Source organism: Neovison vison, chromosome 9 (assembly GCF_020171115.1).
Source record: "Neovison vison isolate M4711 chromosome 9, ASM_NN_V1, whole genome shotgun sequence".
Classification (NCBI taxonomy): Eukaryota; Metazoa; Chordata; class Mammalia; order Carnivora; family Mustelidae; genus Neogale; species Neogale vison.
The window spans coordinates 17,180,053-17,198,322 of NC_058099.1; the positions used below are offsets into that span (position 1 = coordinate 17,180,053).

At 48.2% G+C, this 18,270-nt stretch overlaps 1 protein-coding gene across 1 annotated transcript in view; it reads left to right on the plus strand.

The window, feature by feature from the left end:
- ASTN2 (astrotactin 2) overlaps positions 1-18,270 on the plus strand; it is a 736,372-nt gene that overhangs the window by 501,077 nt on the left and 217,025 nt on the right. The window contains exon 15 of the mRNA XM_044265036.1: positions 830-1,009. Within this exon, the coding sequence (XP_044120971.1) occupies positions 830-1,009 (180 nt within the window). The remainder of the gene's footprint in view (positions 1-829; positions 1,010-18,270) is intronic.

An 18,270-nucleotide genomic window follows, 5' to 3' on the forward strand; every position in this document is an offset into this window, starting at 1 on the left:
AGCTTGGTGACCCACCTGTTGGAGGAAGGCGTGCGGCGGGGAGCTGTGGTTATAGAGTGATAGCTTTGCAGGTCCCGTGCTAGGCCCTGATGACCTAAGTCTTCTTGGCACAGGACTAAGGAAAATGCAGCAGCAGGAAGGCCCTTGACAAAGTCAGGAGCCAGAACATACCACTGTTCCAGGGAGGCAGAGACAGAAAGGCAAGTAGTGTTCTCGGAAGCCAAGCCAGGGATCCGATCCCAGGATGTCGGAGTATCTGCTGATCCGGGGTCAGGGAAGCCCCGGGGCTCCCGCTGTAGGCAGTTCACACCCTGGGTGATTGGGTGCTGTGAAAAATGCATTTATTTTGGAGTGAGAACTGAGCTTGTAGACTGATTGTAGACTGAGCCGGGGGACCAAGGAAACCATCCAGAGTCTGAGCTTGGACTTGCTCATCCACAGTGGGGGTTGCAGCACTGGGGCTGAGGCTAAATTGGAACCAATGGGGGAAACCGCAGGCGATGTGCTCGGTGCCCATTAGTTGCTAGGGACAGACGTCAGCTTTAATTTCCTGATGGCGACTTTCAGGTCCCGTGGCCTCGGCTGCCAAGCTTGAGGCCTTCCTCTGCTGTTGGTTCCCTCTCGGTTGTAGTGTCTTGTGCATCTACCAGAGAGAACAACCTCTGCTTTGCGAGCGAGGGGAGGTTGCTGTGCCCCTTCAGGTGCCAGCCACCAGGCTGAGTGTGGGGTGACACCAGCTCCAGGCTGGAGAGAGCCCCTGGCCTCTTATAATTCGCCAGCCACCGCCCTCCCAGATCTGATCACCTCCACGTCCTCCTCCTCCGTGCAGGCTTCACCAACGTCCTCAAGATCCTGACCAGGGAGAGCAGTCGGGAGGAGCTGTTGTCCTTCATCCAGCACTACGGCTCCCACTACATCGCAGAGGCCCTCTACGGCTCCGAGCTCACCTGCATCATCCACTTCCCCAGCAAGAAGGTCCAGCAACAGCTGTGGCTCCAGTACCAGAAAGGTAAGGCTCTGGCAAGCTAGATCCTGGCTCGGCCATACCGAAGCTGTGTGGCCTTCGGCACCCCTGCCCCTCTCTGGGCTTCAGTTTCCCCACGGACAGGATGAGGGGCTGTGTGATGATTTCTCAGGATTCTTTCAGTTCAGGCATTTTCTGAGACCCTAAGGTGGTGGGCTGGACTCCAACACTCCTGCCTCGTACAGCAGGTTCCTTGTTTCCAGCTCTCTCCTCTGAAACCACCATGGGGGGGAAGAGTTGGAGGGATGGGAGTGGCGTCTCCTTGACACCTCCTTCTCTCCAGGCTTCTGGGAAGAGCCCAAGAGGAGCTCTGGCCGTTCTGGTAGGGCTCACTTTGGGTCTGAGGGGACAGTTTCCTGTCTCTCCCGTGGAGAAGCTTCTATCCTCAGGGAGGGTCACCAGATCGTAGGTCCCTGGGAGCCTCAGCTTGTATCAGAACTGGCATTCCTCGGGCTATCTAGCCCAAGGGGGAGACCAGTCCCTGCCACTCACCTTGGGAGCGTCATTCCCTTCCCACCTCGGTTTTTCCCTTCTGTGAAATGGGCGCTTAAGGAGCCATTCCTGTCCACCTTCCACACGGAAGGGAAGCAGTTAACTATCACAGCATTTTGAGAAAGACAGAAATAGTCCATCCCTGCATTGTGTATTTTAACAGGCCGGTGTATTCACATCCCCATTTCACAGGGGAGAAGGTGAGTCTCAGCCACGCCAAGCCGAGTGCCCGTAGATACACAGCTAGTAAGTAGCAGGGTGCGGATGGCTTCCTGTTACTGTTACCGTTATTGTTATCCATTAATTGAGAAAGGAGAGCTCTCCATGGACGGAAAGGGTGGGGAGCAGTGTTAAAAATTTGCTCCCCACCTTCTTCACATGGCCCAGCCCCCCCACCCGATCTAAGGAACCAAATCAACTTAAACCACAGACTGTGGGAGCCACAAGAGACCTTATGAGTCCCCCTGGACTTAGCATCCCAAGTTTGCAGTTGGGAAAATTAAGGTCTAGAGGGAGGAGGAAGCTTGCTGAGTGTCACTGAGCTCCACTGTGGGGGGGCGTCCAAGACAAAGTGGGGTACTGCTCCACGCCCCCCTCCAGGGCTTTGCATGCTGGCCCCAGTGCGCCTGCCTTTGCCATCTCCAGAACCTTTCCTCTTGCCCCCCGGGGCTTGCAGCCCCCACCGTGGTCTCACCCCTCCCTGCCTCCCGTGTGCAACTGTGTGGGGCACGGGGTGGTTTATAGACGCGGGGGACATAATTGAGTTGTCTGGGAAGAGCTCTGTTTTTTATGGCTGCGACAATGACGGTCTTTAAGGAAGTGCATTAAATCAATAGAAGTCTCGTTGTCCTACCCTATAAATAACGTGACACATCATTAAGCAGGGCAATAAGCTTCAGGACTTTGAAGTAATACAATTAGGTTATGTTTATAAAAACCTTCGCTCACTGTGGCCACTGAACTAACCCGCCTCGGCCCACACTTGGGGCCAGGGACACCACTGTCATGCTAAATACCACGTCATCTCCGTCCTCAACTGCTTCCAGACCTTGGCCTGTTTCCCTCCAGAAAGCCCCACTCCTTAAGCAGTGGATGCGTGGACTCTGTAGCAAGTCAGATGGGCTGGGACAGAAGGAAAGCCCACAGAGACCCCTTCAAGACGCCAGAGCCCCCCGGGTGGCCACAAACTTGCTGGGGAAACTTGGCACAGTAGCTTTCCTCTCTGGGCAGCTTGTCTGGAGGCACATTTCTTGCTTCTGTCATATGCTCGCTCCCAAGAAGAAACGGGGGGTCCGCAGAGGCCACCTTAACACTTCTCACTCTCACCACCTGCTGTGACCTAGATGACCCATGAAGCACTGCGGTTGTATTTTTTTAAAATGTGGGAGTGATGTTTGCAAGGGGGAGGCGGAGAAGCCCGGGAATGTTCCCGGGGAGGGAGGAACTCTGAACTCAGAGGTAGTGGGTGACCTTTCTCTCCACCGCCATCCGCTGTGTCATGGACACGGGCTATATGAGGGCCTCCTGGGAAGTGGGTCAGGGTGGGTCTGGGCTTGGAAGCAGGTCCCTCTGGGGGCAGAGCTGCGGGAAGAGGTGCGTGAGTGGCACAGACACGGGTTCAAGTCCCCCTGTCTACCCTTCCATCCCTGCCGGCTAACCTCGGGCAGGAACTTCTAAGTTTCTGTGTCCTCGTGCGTTAAATGGGGGATAGGAATTCCCTGGCGCGGCTTTTTGGGAGAACGAAATGAGATAATGCAGGTGAAGTGTCTGGCATGTAGTCAGCACATGAAAAATGATAGCTTAGAATAAAGCAAGACTCGTCGGGCGCGGCTGAGGAGTCTAGTCCTGGCAGGGCTTCTGCCCACGTGTGATGCTCCTTAATCTCTCGGAGACGCACCTGGGTTACTAGAAAAGGATAAATATTCTTTCAACCCAGAGAGTGGAGTGGGGAGGGCTTCCTGGAGTCTTTGAAATCTATGTTTAGCTCCAGGTGGTGGCGTGTCCTTGATTGGAAGGACCAAAGCTGGAAGGAAGTTCCGGGAAAAGAGGCCCAATAGGGCGTGAGTCACAGCACATTACAGTGTAGTCCTGTGGGTTCTCCCATGTACCCCTTGAGGCAAAGAAGGCAAGAATCCCACTCACCCCTCGTCTTCGCCTGGGAAACCTGAAGCTTAGAGAAGAGGAGCTCGTTGGGGTCACAGTGTATGGGTGAAGGGGATGGTGTTTGAATTCCAACCTGAGCTCAGTGTTCCCTGCCCCCTAGATCTGGTGTCCACAGAAATTAGAAACAAATGTCCCAGGCTTTCCCGGTTTATTAAGGATGGGGCTCTTGCTCCTGCTGTGATCTGGGGCAATCACTAGAAATCGTTGGAAAGCCCAGGGTTTCGGGACTGAATGTGCCTGATTAAAATATTCCCATGAGAGGTTTATTTGACGATTAGACTATTATTCCCCTAAGTGTTTCTCAGTGTGTGTTCCACAGGAGAAAGGAAGAAAGAAAGAAGAAAGAAAGTCCCATTTATCTTTCATTCATTCATTCTTCAATTCATTAATATTTCTTCAGTGCTGCTTCTTGGCAGACCTTGTGCCTGGTGCTGGGGCTGCGGGAGACGAGATGTGGACACTGTCCCCGTGTTGTTCACTCCCCAGTCTGTTCTAGACTTACAGTGTTTCACCATTTTTTTCTTTTTTTCTTTTTTTTTTTTACCCACTGGTAGACAGCTGGAAAGAGGGGCGGAGAGGGCTCATGGTAAAGAACCCAGTCACTGCCATGTGATGGCCCATATCTATTATTTCATGTTTAACTAATTCTGATCAGTTAGGGAATGACTTATCTAGGCCACTGTGTGGAGATCATGGAGCCCACTGGCCAAGAACGTTAGGATCCGTTGGCAGTGGCTGCTGTGATGCAGATAGTGGCGGGGGGAGGCTGTGTATCATTTTCCCTGCAGCAAGGCAGGGCAGAAGTCGAAAGAACAGACCCACCTTGTGACGTCGATTCCAAGGGGGAGCTGGGCATGCCAAGCAGGACTGGAAAGATGTAGGCAGGGAGGTGGGGTCTGCCACCACCGAGTGGATCATCTCAGGATTTCGCCAGTTTGGAGGGGACTAGAGCACCGAACACATCAGTTAGACGGGGCCTGTCAGAAGCCAGGAAGACCTTAGAAGTAGCCAAAGTCATCCCTGGGCTCACCAGGTACAGCAGTGCTTAGTGTGGAAGCTGCTTTAGCCTGTGAGTCCCCTCTAGCCCTCGCCTCTGCCCCCAGACCGTGCCCCAAGCACCATGTGAAGTTCTCAGTCTCTGGCCTTCAGCTTAATACTTCCACTGCACGCTGCTGTGTTCCTGATAGGTGTGTATTTTAAAAAGCTACCTTTCTCCCAGTTCACTCTTGGCTTGATAGTCACATATACTGCCCAGTTGTGGCCTTGATGCATGTCTTTTTATCTTAATTATGACATAAGAAGTTACCCAGCCTGTAGCTAGCTTGGATAAAGACTTTGTCATTTGGAAGTAAAGTGGAGGTTTTGCAGTCAGATGGACTCAGATTCAAATCCCAGCTCTGCCTCTTACCAGCTATGGGATCTTGGGCAAACTGATCACTCTCTAGATCACTTTCTTCCCATACAAAATCTAGGCTCCAGCACAGCCCATCAGTGAACTCCTCTAACACTGAGCTAGACACCTAGTTATTATCTTGATCCAATGCATTCTTCCCACCACAGCTGCCACATCTGCTGTGGTAACTGTGTTTCCTTTCCAGGGGTGTGTGTGTGTGTGTGTGTGTGTGTGTGTGTGTGTGTATGAGAGAGAGAGAGAGACCAACTGAGGGAGGCAAGGAGGGGTCATGAAAACACAGAGAAGTCAGGGCTCCTGGGTGTCTCAGTGGGTTAAAGCCTCTGCCTTCGGCTCAGGTCATGATCCCAGGGTCCACGCATCAGGCTCTCTGCTCAGCAGGGAGCCTGCTTCCTCCCTCTCTGCCTGCCTCTCTGCCTACTTGTGATCTCTGTCTGTCAAATAAATAAATAAAATCTTAAATACAAAACAAAACACAGAGAAATAGGTAAGTGCAAAACAGAACACACACACACAAAAGCACACACACACACACACACACACACACAAAGGAGGGACAAAGAAAGTGTAGAAGAGATATGTAATTAATATGACTTTTCCTAGTTTATAGACTCCATGACCCTGTGAAATGATATTTTCTAGTGAAGGTTACACTGCTCTTGAGTTAAGATTGAGGCAGTCCATGTTATAGAGATGTCCTCAGAGATAAGTGCCTGTTGCCACCTTTAAAAGATGTTTTATCTCAATTATAATTTCCCAAGACTGTCCGAGGGAATGAATTTCTACATTTCCATTTGAATTACAGTGCAGGTTTGACTGTCAGCTCAGCATTCCTAGACTATTCTTTAAAGGAGTTCTGACTGCTTGAAAGGCAGCCCAGGAGTTAAGGTTGGGGGAGGAGAAGGAAAAGATAGTCAAATGTCACCTCCTTTTCTGAGGACAGTTGTGGCCAAGGGGCTGCTGTGGGCTGGAGAACTCTCCTGGGCTTTCAGTTTCCTGGGGGAGTTTGCTTCAAAGACAGCAACCAGACATGAAAGCATTTGTTCTCAGGACTGGGACTGCCTGGGTACTGGTTTACTTCTCTGTAGATTGAATCATCAGGGGGCAGTTTTCAGTTCCCATTTGCTTGACCTTCTGTTAGCGTTTGACAGAGCTGACCACTTCCTGCTTGAGGCACTGTCTGGGTTCGCTGCCATTGTCCCAGATCTTCCTCGTGAGTCCCCTGCCTTCCTGCTGGCTTCTTCTCTGTCTGCTTTGCCGGCTCACCCTCTTCTACCCACCTCCGTCCATGGGACTTCAGACGACCCTGACCTGGGCCCCCTCTTCCTGGACACTTCTCTTGTGGGGATTCTGTAATTGTCCCTACATTGTCGACTCCCACTTTACACCTCTGCCTCTAAGCTTTCCACCAGTATTTGCCATTATGGCAGCTCCCTTGCCCACCCAAACTCTGCCCCACACAACCTGGTGGTTTCCCAGCATTCGAGTGAAATGTACCATGATCTGTTTTTAGGCAGAACCAGAAACTGGAGTCCTTCTTCACATCCTCCTCTCCCTCGCGCCCCCCATTTCCCAAAGCTTACCCATTTTCATTCCCAATAAGGGCTTGAATTTGCCCACTTCTTTCCATCTCTCTCCTGGGCCCTGGATCAAGCTGCCATCGTGGCTTGCCTGGACTCTAGCGCTGGCATCTACCTGGACTCTTGGCATCCAATCTTTTTTTTTTTTGAAATTTTTATTTTTATTTATTTTTTTCTTATTTCTTTTCAGCGTAACAGTATTCATTGTTTTTGCACCACACCCAGTGCTCCATGCAATCCGTGCCCTCTATAGTACCCACCACCTGGTACCCCAACCTCCCACCCCCCACCCCTTCATGACCCTCAGATGGTTTTTCAGAGTCCATAGTCTCTCATGGTTCACCTCCCCTTCCAATTTCCCTCAACTCCCTTCTCCTCTCCATCTCCCCATGTCCTCCATGTTATTTGTTATGCTCCACAAATAAGTGAAACCATATGATAATTGACTCTCTCTGCTTGACTTATTTCACTCAGCATAATCTCTTCCAGTCCCGTCCATGTTGCTACAAAAGTTGGGTATTCATCCTTTCTGATGGAGGCAGAATACTCCATAGTGTATATGGACCACATCTTCCTTACCCATTCGTCCGTTGAAGGGCATCTTGGTTCTTTCCACAGTTTGGTGACCGTGGCCATTGCTGCTATGAACGTTGGGGTCCAGATGGCCCTTCTTTCCACTACATCTGTATCTTTAGGGTAAATACCCAGTAGTGCAATTCTTCGGCATCCACTCTTGTCCCCCCTCAGTCCAAACCACACAGCAACCCCGAGGACACGGGTCAGTCGGTGCTCTCCAGAGAGACAGAACCCATAGGATGGATGGTTGGATGGATGGATGGACGGGTAGATAAAAGTCTCTATTGTATATAATATTCATATATGAGAGAGAGAGAGAGATTTGTTACGAGGAATTGGCTCATGTGATTGTGCAGGCTGAGAAGTTTCAAGCCAAGATCTGTTCAGCAAACTGGAACTTCTGGAGAGCTGATGACATACGTTCCGATTCCAAAGCTAGCAGGCTTGAGACCCAAGAAGGACCAATGTTTCCGTTTGAGCCCAAAGGCAAGAAGAGAATGTTGTTCTAGCTCAAGCAGTCAAGCAGGAGGAATTCTTTCTTACTCCTGGGGGAGGGGGAGGGGTCAGCCTTTCTGTTCTATTCAGGCCTTTACCTGATTGGCTGAGGTCCAGTGACCCAAGGGAGGGCATTCTGCTTTACTCAGTCAGCTGCTGATCTCATCCACAACACCCTCACGGACACCCTCACAGACACCTCCAGAGTCGTGTTTGACCACATCTCTGAATAGCCCGTGGTCCAGTCAAGTTGATGAATACAATTAACCATTAACAGAAATACCATCATGCTGCTTCTTGGATGAAAACTCCCAGGTCCTTTGCCATTGCTCTGAGGCTAATTTCCAAAATCTTCCCCAGAGCCTCATTGCCCTTCCAGATCCGCCATGTCCCCAGCCAGTCTGCTCCAGGCTGTCTGTCTGTCTGTCACACCCAGCCTCACGCAACCCTTAACTATGGCGGCAGTCAGGGATCAGAGCCCGGCCACACTCCTCTAGGCCAGGGTCCCAGCCAGGTGGTGGGAGGTGGTCCCATAGCCCTTTCCCTCCCCCGGCTTCATGGCTTCCACGCAGCCCTGTGTAGGATGCGTCTAGCTCTGAGGTAGTGTTTCCTTGGAGAGTGGGGAGGCCAGAGGAGGTTAAACCTGAGCTGGACGCTCACTTGTCTGCAGCACGCCAGAGAGAGAACTAACTTAATTCTCCTCAGAACCTTGCAAGAAGACGATACAGGATGTGGTTCATTAAACACAAATAGGCCCATGAGACTGCCATTTCCACCAGATGAAATTACCAAAAAAAGCATTTGTTCCCTGGTTTAGATTGAGTCCATCTGGAACGGAACACCCCAGTCGTCTTGCTATTGGTGCGTACCAAGAAGAATAATCCTTCGCAGGGCTCCGCGCAGAGCGGCTCACAAAGCACTTTCACGTACATTTTTTCATCCAATTTACTCCTCGCACAACAAGCCTGGAAGGGAGGCGTTGTTATCTCCATTTTGTGCTTGAGGGGAGCGAGGCTCGAAGGGTAAGATGGCCTGAGGGAGTTCCCAGCAGGGAGCCTGGCAGAGCAGGGATTTGAACCCAGGCTGCTTTCATCAGGAGAACCCGTGTTTGTTCCTACCCATGCAGCCCCAGAGAACTCTCTAGATGCTGTTATCAGGCCCAAGGCGACTGTTTGCATTCCTGTTCTGTTTCTCTTATCCACCCTCCAAAGAACCGGAAGGAAGCAGACTCAGAGCATAGGCCCTCGGGGTGGGCGGGAGAGGAGATATTCTACTCGCCGATACCCCTCTGTGTCACTCGCTTCTCCCTCTTAACTTAGGGGCAGCATTATGAGGCAGAGCCAAACCCAGGAACGTCAGAGCTGGAAGGAACCTTGGCACTCCTTGAGCCAGGGTGAGCTTCTCTTTGTGGGCTAGTTTTGATTACAAGGTAGTAGCCACCTGAAGTGCTCCCTGAAAGAAATTCTGGGTCAGGACCAGGCTTGGTGACAAGAATGCAGTGGTCACTTAGCAACACCAATCGTGGCTGTGAGAGGAAGAAACTTTTGGGTAAGGTGTTTCCCATCCTCAGCCAGGCTGGCTGTTCCCATTCAACAGATGGGAAAGTTGAGGTCAGCTTATGCAATCGGTTAGAACCTGCAGTGGCGAAGGGGGAAATTTAATAACCAGCTAGCAGCGGTTTTTGTTTTGTTTTATTTTGGTTTTGGTCTTTATCCTCCTGAAAACTCAGAGCATTTTCAAAGACCCTGGTTCCCCAAGCCTCCCACATCCTCAAAGATGGGAGCGTCACTGGTTGACAGAGCGCACGTTTTCTTATTTTAGGGTACACATGCACACACAGATATATCACTCCCTGAAGCATGAGAAGCTGCCCCTCTTATCCTTCCACTTAGGGAACCGTAAGAGACTGATGCTCTTGTAAACTAGTTATTCTGATTCTAGTCAGACAGGAGCCAAAAACACTCTTGTTCCCCTATCCCAGTCCTATTCCCAGGAAAGTGATACAGGGACGGAGGGAGTCAGATGGGACCCTTCTCTCTCAGCAGTCTTGCACTAAGAATGTGGAATTTCTCTGGGGATGAATAGGGGCTTTTGTCTTTTCTCTGCCTTCAACCCGTTAGTGAAAGAAGGTCTGGAGGGAACCCAGGTGCACAGAGGGGACGCTTTTGCCTTCCCCAGGACCTCAGCAGCAGGCTGAGCAGGGGTGATGCTTGCTTCACCCACCGAGCCCACTGCACAAGGGCACCTTCCTTGCCACTCTCTCTTGTCCTTCCTTCCTCTCTTTTCATTACTCCATCTTTCCACGCTACTGTGTCCAGCGCCTACTGTATGTCAGGCTCTGGATTAGGGGCAGAGGCTGCCAAGGTGAATGAGACCCACTTCCTGCTCTCAGTAGGCTCACAGTCCAATGGGAAAGACTAACCAGAGAACTTTTGATAAAGGCTATGACAGAAGAAAGCCTCTGTGTGTGTGTGTGTGTGTGTGTGTGTGTGTGTGTATAGGGTTAGGAGTGGAGGAAGCCAGGCTGGGAGACTGGTCCCTAACCATGTAGGGTGGGTGGGAATTTCCCCGGAGGAGAAGACATCTTGGCAGAGCCCTGGAGGGTGTGGGTATTTACCACCCGGGGGGTGGAGTTGGATTGCAGGGGACAAGACGCAAATCTGGGGGTGTGAAAAAGCCTGCTGAATGCTGAGTCCTCTCAGACCGGTTGGGAGCAGTAGTTCCTGGATGTTATCAGGTGTTTTTGAGAGATGTCACTGGCCTCTTTTTTCCATCTTCGAATGTCTCTGTGCCTCAGTCTTCAAGTCATCAGAGAAATTGCCATTGCTTCTGTCCCCAGCTGAGTACTCTCATGCACGGGAGAGGCTGCGTCTCCAAATGCCTCCAGAGAAGTCAAATCACCAGGCCCATTTCAGAAGTCCCCGGGGAATAGTCAGAAGAGCATCTGACCCTTTCAGGTTGTCGTGGATATGGAATGAGATCATGTGATTCGTTGGGCTATAGTAGGAACTCGACACAAATCAGTCATCGTTGCCCACTCCTTATCTGAGGAGTACCCATCACCAAATACCAAAAACACATCAGGTGTGTATGCGCATCATCTGTCCCATTTGCCAGATGTGTGACGCAGGACAAGGCATGTTGATTTTGAGTCTCAGTGTATCTTTAAGATGGGTACAGTGATGCTTGCTTCACAGTATTGTTGTGAGAATGAACTGAAACAGTGATTATAAAGTGATTACCACTGCACCTGGCATATAAGAAGTACTCGGGAAGTGCGAGCTATTATTATTATCATTTATTATTGTGAGACACAATCGAGTCAGTGGTGATTATTATCACCATCAGTTTTCTAAAACAAAAGGCATAATGGCGTAGCTCTTTCCAGTCCTGAATACAGAAGCCTAAGATAAACCTAAAGTTATGGCTGTTTCTCACTCAGTGATTGGCCAACTTGAATTTGAGTCCTGCCTGAACCTGGGGGGTGGGAATAGAAAGCAGATTTATCAGAAAGCTCAGCCTGGAGTCCAGCAGTGGGGCACGGGGTTGCCTGTTTGCACAGCTGGATGCTGAGTTCGGAATGCACTCGAGGAATGTGTAGGGCTGCATGTGTTGGGGAAGGGGATGGTAGAGGAGCAGGCAACAATGTCCGATGTGTATGGCGTTCTTAGTAGGGACCAGTTAATCACATGATCTTATCTTGGGCTTCATAAGAACCCCCATGAAGTCCAGGGTATCATGTCTATCTTCCAAAGGAGAAAACTGGTCTAGCTTAAGGTCTCATGGCTGGTAATAGGCAGAGGCAGGATTCTATCCCAGGACTGTGTGACTCCAAGGTCCCCATGCCCTGATCCATCCCTGTAAGAAAAGGTGCCACATGCTGAGAACCACTCTATGCCAGCAGGCGCCCTGGGCACTTCAGGTGCACGATCTCATTTATTCCTCACAGCAACCCTCTAAAGCTGGTGCCTTTCTGCCTTGGAAACTGAGAATCAGGAGGTGCTGGATGGGAAGGGGGATATATATAACCCAAAGGCATATAGCCCGTTGAGGTACTTGCTGGTTTCCTTTCTTTCTTTCCTTGCTCCCGCCCTCTCACCATTTATATTTTGCTGTTACTTAACCACAGTGGGCACTCCAAAAAGAGTGTTCTGTCGCAGAGGCATTTCTCTTCCTTCTAAAACAGGTAGAAGTCGTTGATCAGGAAGAGTGGAAAAAGAGGCAGACAGATCAGCAGGATTCCAGCCTGCCTGGTGTTGGTCAGTGGGCTTGAGACCCTTGTTTTCTGGTGACCCCTTGGCTCTGGGTCAGGGTCCAGGCTTTGATTCAGGCCTTAGAGATTGACTAGACCATCGATCCACTTAGTTGTTTTTATCTGACACATAAGCCCTAGATCCCAAGCGTTCCTCCTTGAGATCCTTGGGGTCTGCTTTTCTCTGTTTCACATTTCACAGGTGCCCAAGGAGATAGAAGGCTCCTTTTAGAGATCTTAGCCCAAGCAGTCCCTGAGGTCGGAAGCATCAGAATCACTGAAATTTACAGCTGGAAAGATCCTTAATTCAATAAATCTATTAATATAGATGGTGAAACGGGTAATGAGAAACTTGCTCAGAGGGAACTATAAATTAGTGACAGGGTTAGGAATCAAACCAGCTCCCCTTTCTCCCTCCTCCTTCCACGAAGGAGTGCTAAGAGGCAATTCAGGAGGCCCTGTGCCAAAGGTATCTCCTTTTTGTTTGTGATTGAGATACAGTTTACATATCAGGTATCGCGTATTGAAGGAATCTTTTCGAGCCTTCTCTTCCAGTGGTGGTTTTGCACAAAGATAAAATTTAGGGTTTCCAGAAGGAAACACAACTTTTCATGACTTTATTGTTGAGAAGATTCTCCAAGGAAAATGAAATCTGAGGTAACCACCCCTCCCTCCTTTCAATTACATCCCATTTTCTGTTGCAGCTTACTGTCCCTGATTCAGGGAGGCAGCTGGGGGGAGGGGCACAAGGTGGCACAGCCAGCTGGTGCTAAATGGGACACAAAGTGTTCATTTTTACCAATATATGAGCTAGGCTGCCCCCCTGCCCTGGTTTTGTCCAGCAAGTTTTAGTGCCTTCTCCATGTGAATGCAGCAGTAAATTAAATGTGGCTCTGCCTTCACGGAGCTCAGTCCAGACTTGGAGAGAGACAGGTAATAAGGAAATCACAATGCAAGCGTAAACGCTAGGAGGGGAGGAAGCGCCAAGTGTGGCCCAGGCATCCGACTCAAACTGTGGGGTGGCTCTGGAAGGGCCTCTCAGAAAACCAGCAGGAGGCAAGATTTAGGTAACCTAGGTGGTTAAGGAGAGGGAAAGTATCAGGGGGCAAGAAAAGCATGTACAAAAAAGGGGGAAAAAAGATAAGAGGGGGAAGAAAAGTTTATGGAGCAGTCGGCTAGGAAACAGGACTGATATAAATGCAGGAAGAGAGAGGGGCAGAGGCCAAATCCCACTGAATGTGTGGACCACGTTAAGAAAGTGTCCTTTACTAGGAGCAAATTAAGGTCACTGAAAGATTCTATTAATATTATTTTCATTTTAAAATTTGATTCTGGCTGGTGCAGGGTAGGGCTTGACTTGGGCTTGAAGGAATGCTAGACTGGAGTCAGGAAGATCAGTTAGGAAGTTGCAGCCTTGTTTCAGGAGAAAAATAATAGCAGCTTAACATTTAGTAGTCATGCAGCGGAAGGAAAAAAAAAGGGTGAGAAATGGTGGCACTGAAGTGTTTCTTAAAGTAGAACAAAAGAACAGCAGGTGTTGGAGAGCTGAGCTCAGGTTTGAGTATGTTGAGTCTGAGGTTTCTCAGGGACATCTTCATTGAACATAGCAGCCCACAGCTGACAAGCTAGTTGGCAATACCATGTGGGCAGCTGGACATATACTGGTTTGGTGATCCAAAAAAAAAAAAAAAAAGTAAGAACTGAAAATGCAGGTTTGGGACCTAGTTGTGTAGGTAAATCATCACAGAAGACAAAGCTCCCAGTATAAAAATACAGTTCCTCCTGTTCCCCTTGTGCAACTTGTTTCCTCCTGGAGCAACTTACACACACACACACACACACACACACATATACACTCCACACCCAGTATTGTTTCTGACCTCTGACTTAGAGAGGCTTTGTTTCATTCAGAGAGGCTATCTACACTTCTCCTTTCTGGCCGGCTTTTACTTACATAAAATGTTATGGGACACCAAGGAACAGTCCTCGTGCCTAGTACGTAGGCTGGAGTTAACACCTCCCAGTTCACAGAGGAGGGAAACAGGCCTAGGCCGCCATCATCACCAGAGCAGAAGGAATGAATATATACTTCTAAGGTTTTGGCTTCATTATTTGCACTTTCCATTTGGCCTAGAGTTCAATAGTGAGCCTTTCTGGAAGGTCCAGAGATAGTGCCCATTTGTGCACGCGTCACACATTTCCTCCCATCAGTGTAAATTTCATTCTCCTGTATCTAGCCCCTGAGTCAAGGATCAGGTGAGACAGGCATACCTACCTGTTCCCTTTCCTCCCTCCAAGCCATGATATTTCCAGTTTATTTCTCTTTTTTAATTATTTATTTATTTATTTATTTTTTTAAATTCATTTGACAGAGATCACAAGTAGGCAGAGAGGCAGGCAGAGAGAGAGAGGAGGAAGCAGGCTCCCCACAGAGCAGAGAGCCTGATGCAGGGTTCGATCCCAAGACCCTGGGACCATGACCTGAGCTGAAGGCAGAGGCTTTAACCCACTGAGCCACCAGGTGCCCCTCCAGTTTATTTCTAACACATTAACAGAAGCATTAGATTTATTCAGCAAGTTCCAGATCCTTGGACTTGAGAGGTTTTTTAGTTCAAATATGATGTGTCTTTTCACAAAAACACATTGTCTTATTCATGTGGTTGCTCATAAATTACATTCATGAAAATTATTTTGTCATATTGTGAAGTTGTTTTAACATTTATCTCCAAACATTTGTGGTCACTTGAAAGTAGTGGGATGGACTCCAGCCTGGTATGTGGTTCAGTGGAAGGAACACACCCAGATACAAAAGGATTTAATGCTCCCATAATGAAGCTTTCTGCTCCCAAGCAGGTCCAAGGTGGCTTGAGAAAACGAGGAGGGGACACTGGCTTGGCTTGTGTAGAATGGGTAGGGGTGTGGAGTATGGTTGAGGTGGGTGGCCATGGTCCGAACTTCCCTCTGGCACCCAAGTTTGCCAGATGAGGGCTTAATGGGGAAGGGGGGAGAATGGTCGGGCTTGAATGCTGTCAGAATTCAAGCATCAAGTATGGAAGTCAGAATTTTTATTACAGTTCGCTCTGGATGTTTGACTACTGAAGTGTGTCATGTTTCATTTAACTGAACTTGGACTTGTGTAAGTAAAGCAATATGGTGCTCTGTGAAGGCTGCAGTCTGAAAGTGGTAGGGGAAATGAAAATTCTAAATGCCTTGTATTAAGAGCCCAACATTATATATTTTGAGAAGTGAAACAAGTGCATTGGTCACTATCAATAATGTCTGGGACTCTGAAGGTGGTAAGTGTCTTAGGGAGGCATTTTATTATGGATTTAGTATGTGTAAAGATAGGTGCAATCTTGGTTTATGTTTTAGGTTGTCTGTGACACAAGAAATTCCCAGAAATCTTTTCCCTGAACAGTCAACCTTGGATAGGGAATTGTTGCTGCCATTGGCTGGACCAAAAGAGTACATCACTGGCAATGGCCCAAGAGTCTGTAGAGATGGGGCTGACTGTTGGCCAGGGCACCCAGGGCAAAGAAGACACTCAGGGCATGAAGTCTGGCTACTTGTGCTGACTCTCAGGTCCTGTCCCGTTATCAGGAACATTCCAGTGAAGGGCGGAAAAGTCGCAGCTTTCCAGCAAACTCCATCACATATGATGGTGATGATACCACCTATGAAGTATATAAACTGCTTCTCACTTGGTTGATCCCAGGGAACTCCTCAGATAGCCAAGGGGTCTGGAAAAGGAGGGGTCCTTCTCCAGCACCATGGCACCTGGCAGAGAACTGAGGATGGAGGGGCACACTATCCTACAGGGTGCTGCTTCCATGACCCAAGGCATAACGGGCAGCTAGGGACGGACTGCCACAGGTCAGTGTCTGTGACAAGCAGTCTTTGTTTCTAGGAGAGTCCAACATGCAGCCGGTAATCGTACTCTAATGCCTTATGTTAATTTTTGTAATTATTTGAATAATGAATATTGACCTGGAGGAAAAATCATTTTATGCTAGCCTTCTATAGGAATAGCTAAACAAGCCTATTTGTTTTAAAATTCACATACATATGTATATACATATACATAATTATATATAAAATACATAAAAATATTTTTAATTATATATATAAAATTTTGACTCCATTTAACTTCTCAAAAAGTGTCAAGATGGCATCCTGACTACTTTAATCAAATAACAAGCTTTCAGGCTTTCTGTGCAGCTTTCCTTCTGGGATACAATACTGTGAGTTTTGCCTCTGCCCCTCCAGCAATCCCACTCTTCCTCCAGTAGGTTTTTCATTAAGAAGCTGAGGAGGGCCACTGTATCCCCAACACAGGTCTGCAACTGCCCCCAGCATTAACTTGAAAATTTTACATCAGTGCACCATTAGGGGATGTCTTTGCCTCCTACAATGGAAGTCCCATTTTCTGAGCCCCTCACATTTTCTGAATTCGGTTACTTTTACATATGCTATCCCATTTACAGGTTTTAATTCTTACAACAGCACTTTAAAACATAAACTGCCCTTGGCTTCTACCAGATGAGGAAACTATAGTTCAACAGAGTGACAATAGCTAGTAAATGACCCACGGTTACAGTAAGTCGGGTATGTAAGGGATTGGACCAAAGTGGGGCTGATTATTACAAAGTGCGGGTTCTTTCTACTACTTGAAATACAATACAATTCTGGCAAGAATTATGCAAAAACACTGAGGCAAAACTCCACAATTCTAATTAGTTAACAATTAAAATCATAGAGCTAAAAGGAATTTTCTGATGATCGTAGTCTAGCCTCTTTCTAGACAGGGAAACTGAAGCACAGGTATGTTGATCACCTGAGGCCATACAGGTAGGTGGGAGGCAGAGCGGTGATTCTGACCTAGACCAAATCCAGTGACTTTTCCACTAGAATATATTGCCAGTCCCAGAGCTGGCTCACTAACTTCAGACTTAGCCAAGGTAGCATGAATATTAATGATATTGACAAGATATAGCCATAGGTCTGGAGTCTAAGTGCGCATTTTGCTGAACAGCTCTCTTCCTCACCACTGCCCTGCTTGTAAAATTCATCCAGGCAGCTGCTGTAATTTGTTTTGCGATCCCTTGAGGGGCTGTATGTCCTGAGTACAAATCAACAGCCTAGTCAGGTGCAAGAGAGAGCCCTGAGTTTCCTGCTAGGCTCTGCCTTCCACTTCCCTCCTACAGAGCTGGGTAACACTTCACTTTTAAGAGGCCATTAATTAGTACTAGATTAAAAGCACAGCTACTTAAGCATGACTTGCCTTACCCACAGGAACACTGTAGGACTCTAGCCAAGTTTATCCTGCTGACTGGAATAATAGAGAATCCCTCTGTGGACTATCTCAGGCCGTAGTGCACATTGGGTGACCCTTACAACCCCATGTAGGGGCCCTTACAACCACTCGGGTAGTGCCTATCCCTGACCTTTGAGGAAGTCCAGGTAAATATGACACTAGATTTCAAATATCTTAGACAGGAAAAATGGAAATAATTTGAAAAAGTAGGCACATGAACATCATTTATCATTATATTACTTTTTTTTTTTTTTCTTTTCCGGGCACTTGGCATCGTGCCTGGCCCGCAGTAGGTACTCAACAAGTATTGAACGACTCATTTCCCAAAACTGTAAATTCTATATAATTACGCAGAACGATAAAGGGAAGCCAGGGCTTAACCCCCCTGTAAGTCATTTGTTTGCCTTTAGTTTCTCAAATACCTTATTAAAGAACTTACCTAAGAATACCTTTTTATCCAATGTAAGGGAGCTGTGTTAAGAAAACTAAGATTAGTGGACGCCTATCGTCATTAGCAAGTCAAGTAAATGAGAGCCAATTCAATACCTGAGGATATATATATTCTGTGTTAGGTAGCATGCAAATTGCTCACAGCAATTTATACAATAACAGAAATGTGAATAGGGAGAGTGGTAATAAAAAGGAACAGGTGGCCCAGGGGGAGGAAATCCCGGAGAGAAGTTCCAATTGGCAAGTAGGGAAGGAGCATGAAAGAGGGAAAGTATCATTTGGAGGGCTTGGATAACCTCACACCACTTGTTTGCACAACTCAAGGAAAAGAAGGGAGTCCTAGCTATCACTTACTGAGTATGCCCCGTCCTTTCGCATCTCTTATCTCACATCTTAAGCCCTTCCTTCGGAAGATCATTTTCATCATTTCCCAGAAGGAGAAAGGTGAAATGCCTGGCCCAGGGCCACACAGAAGACAAGCAACACTAGAATTTAATGGTTCTCAGAAAGTGT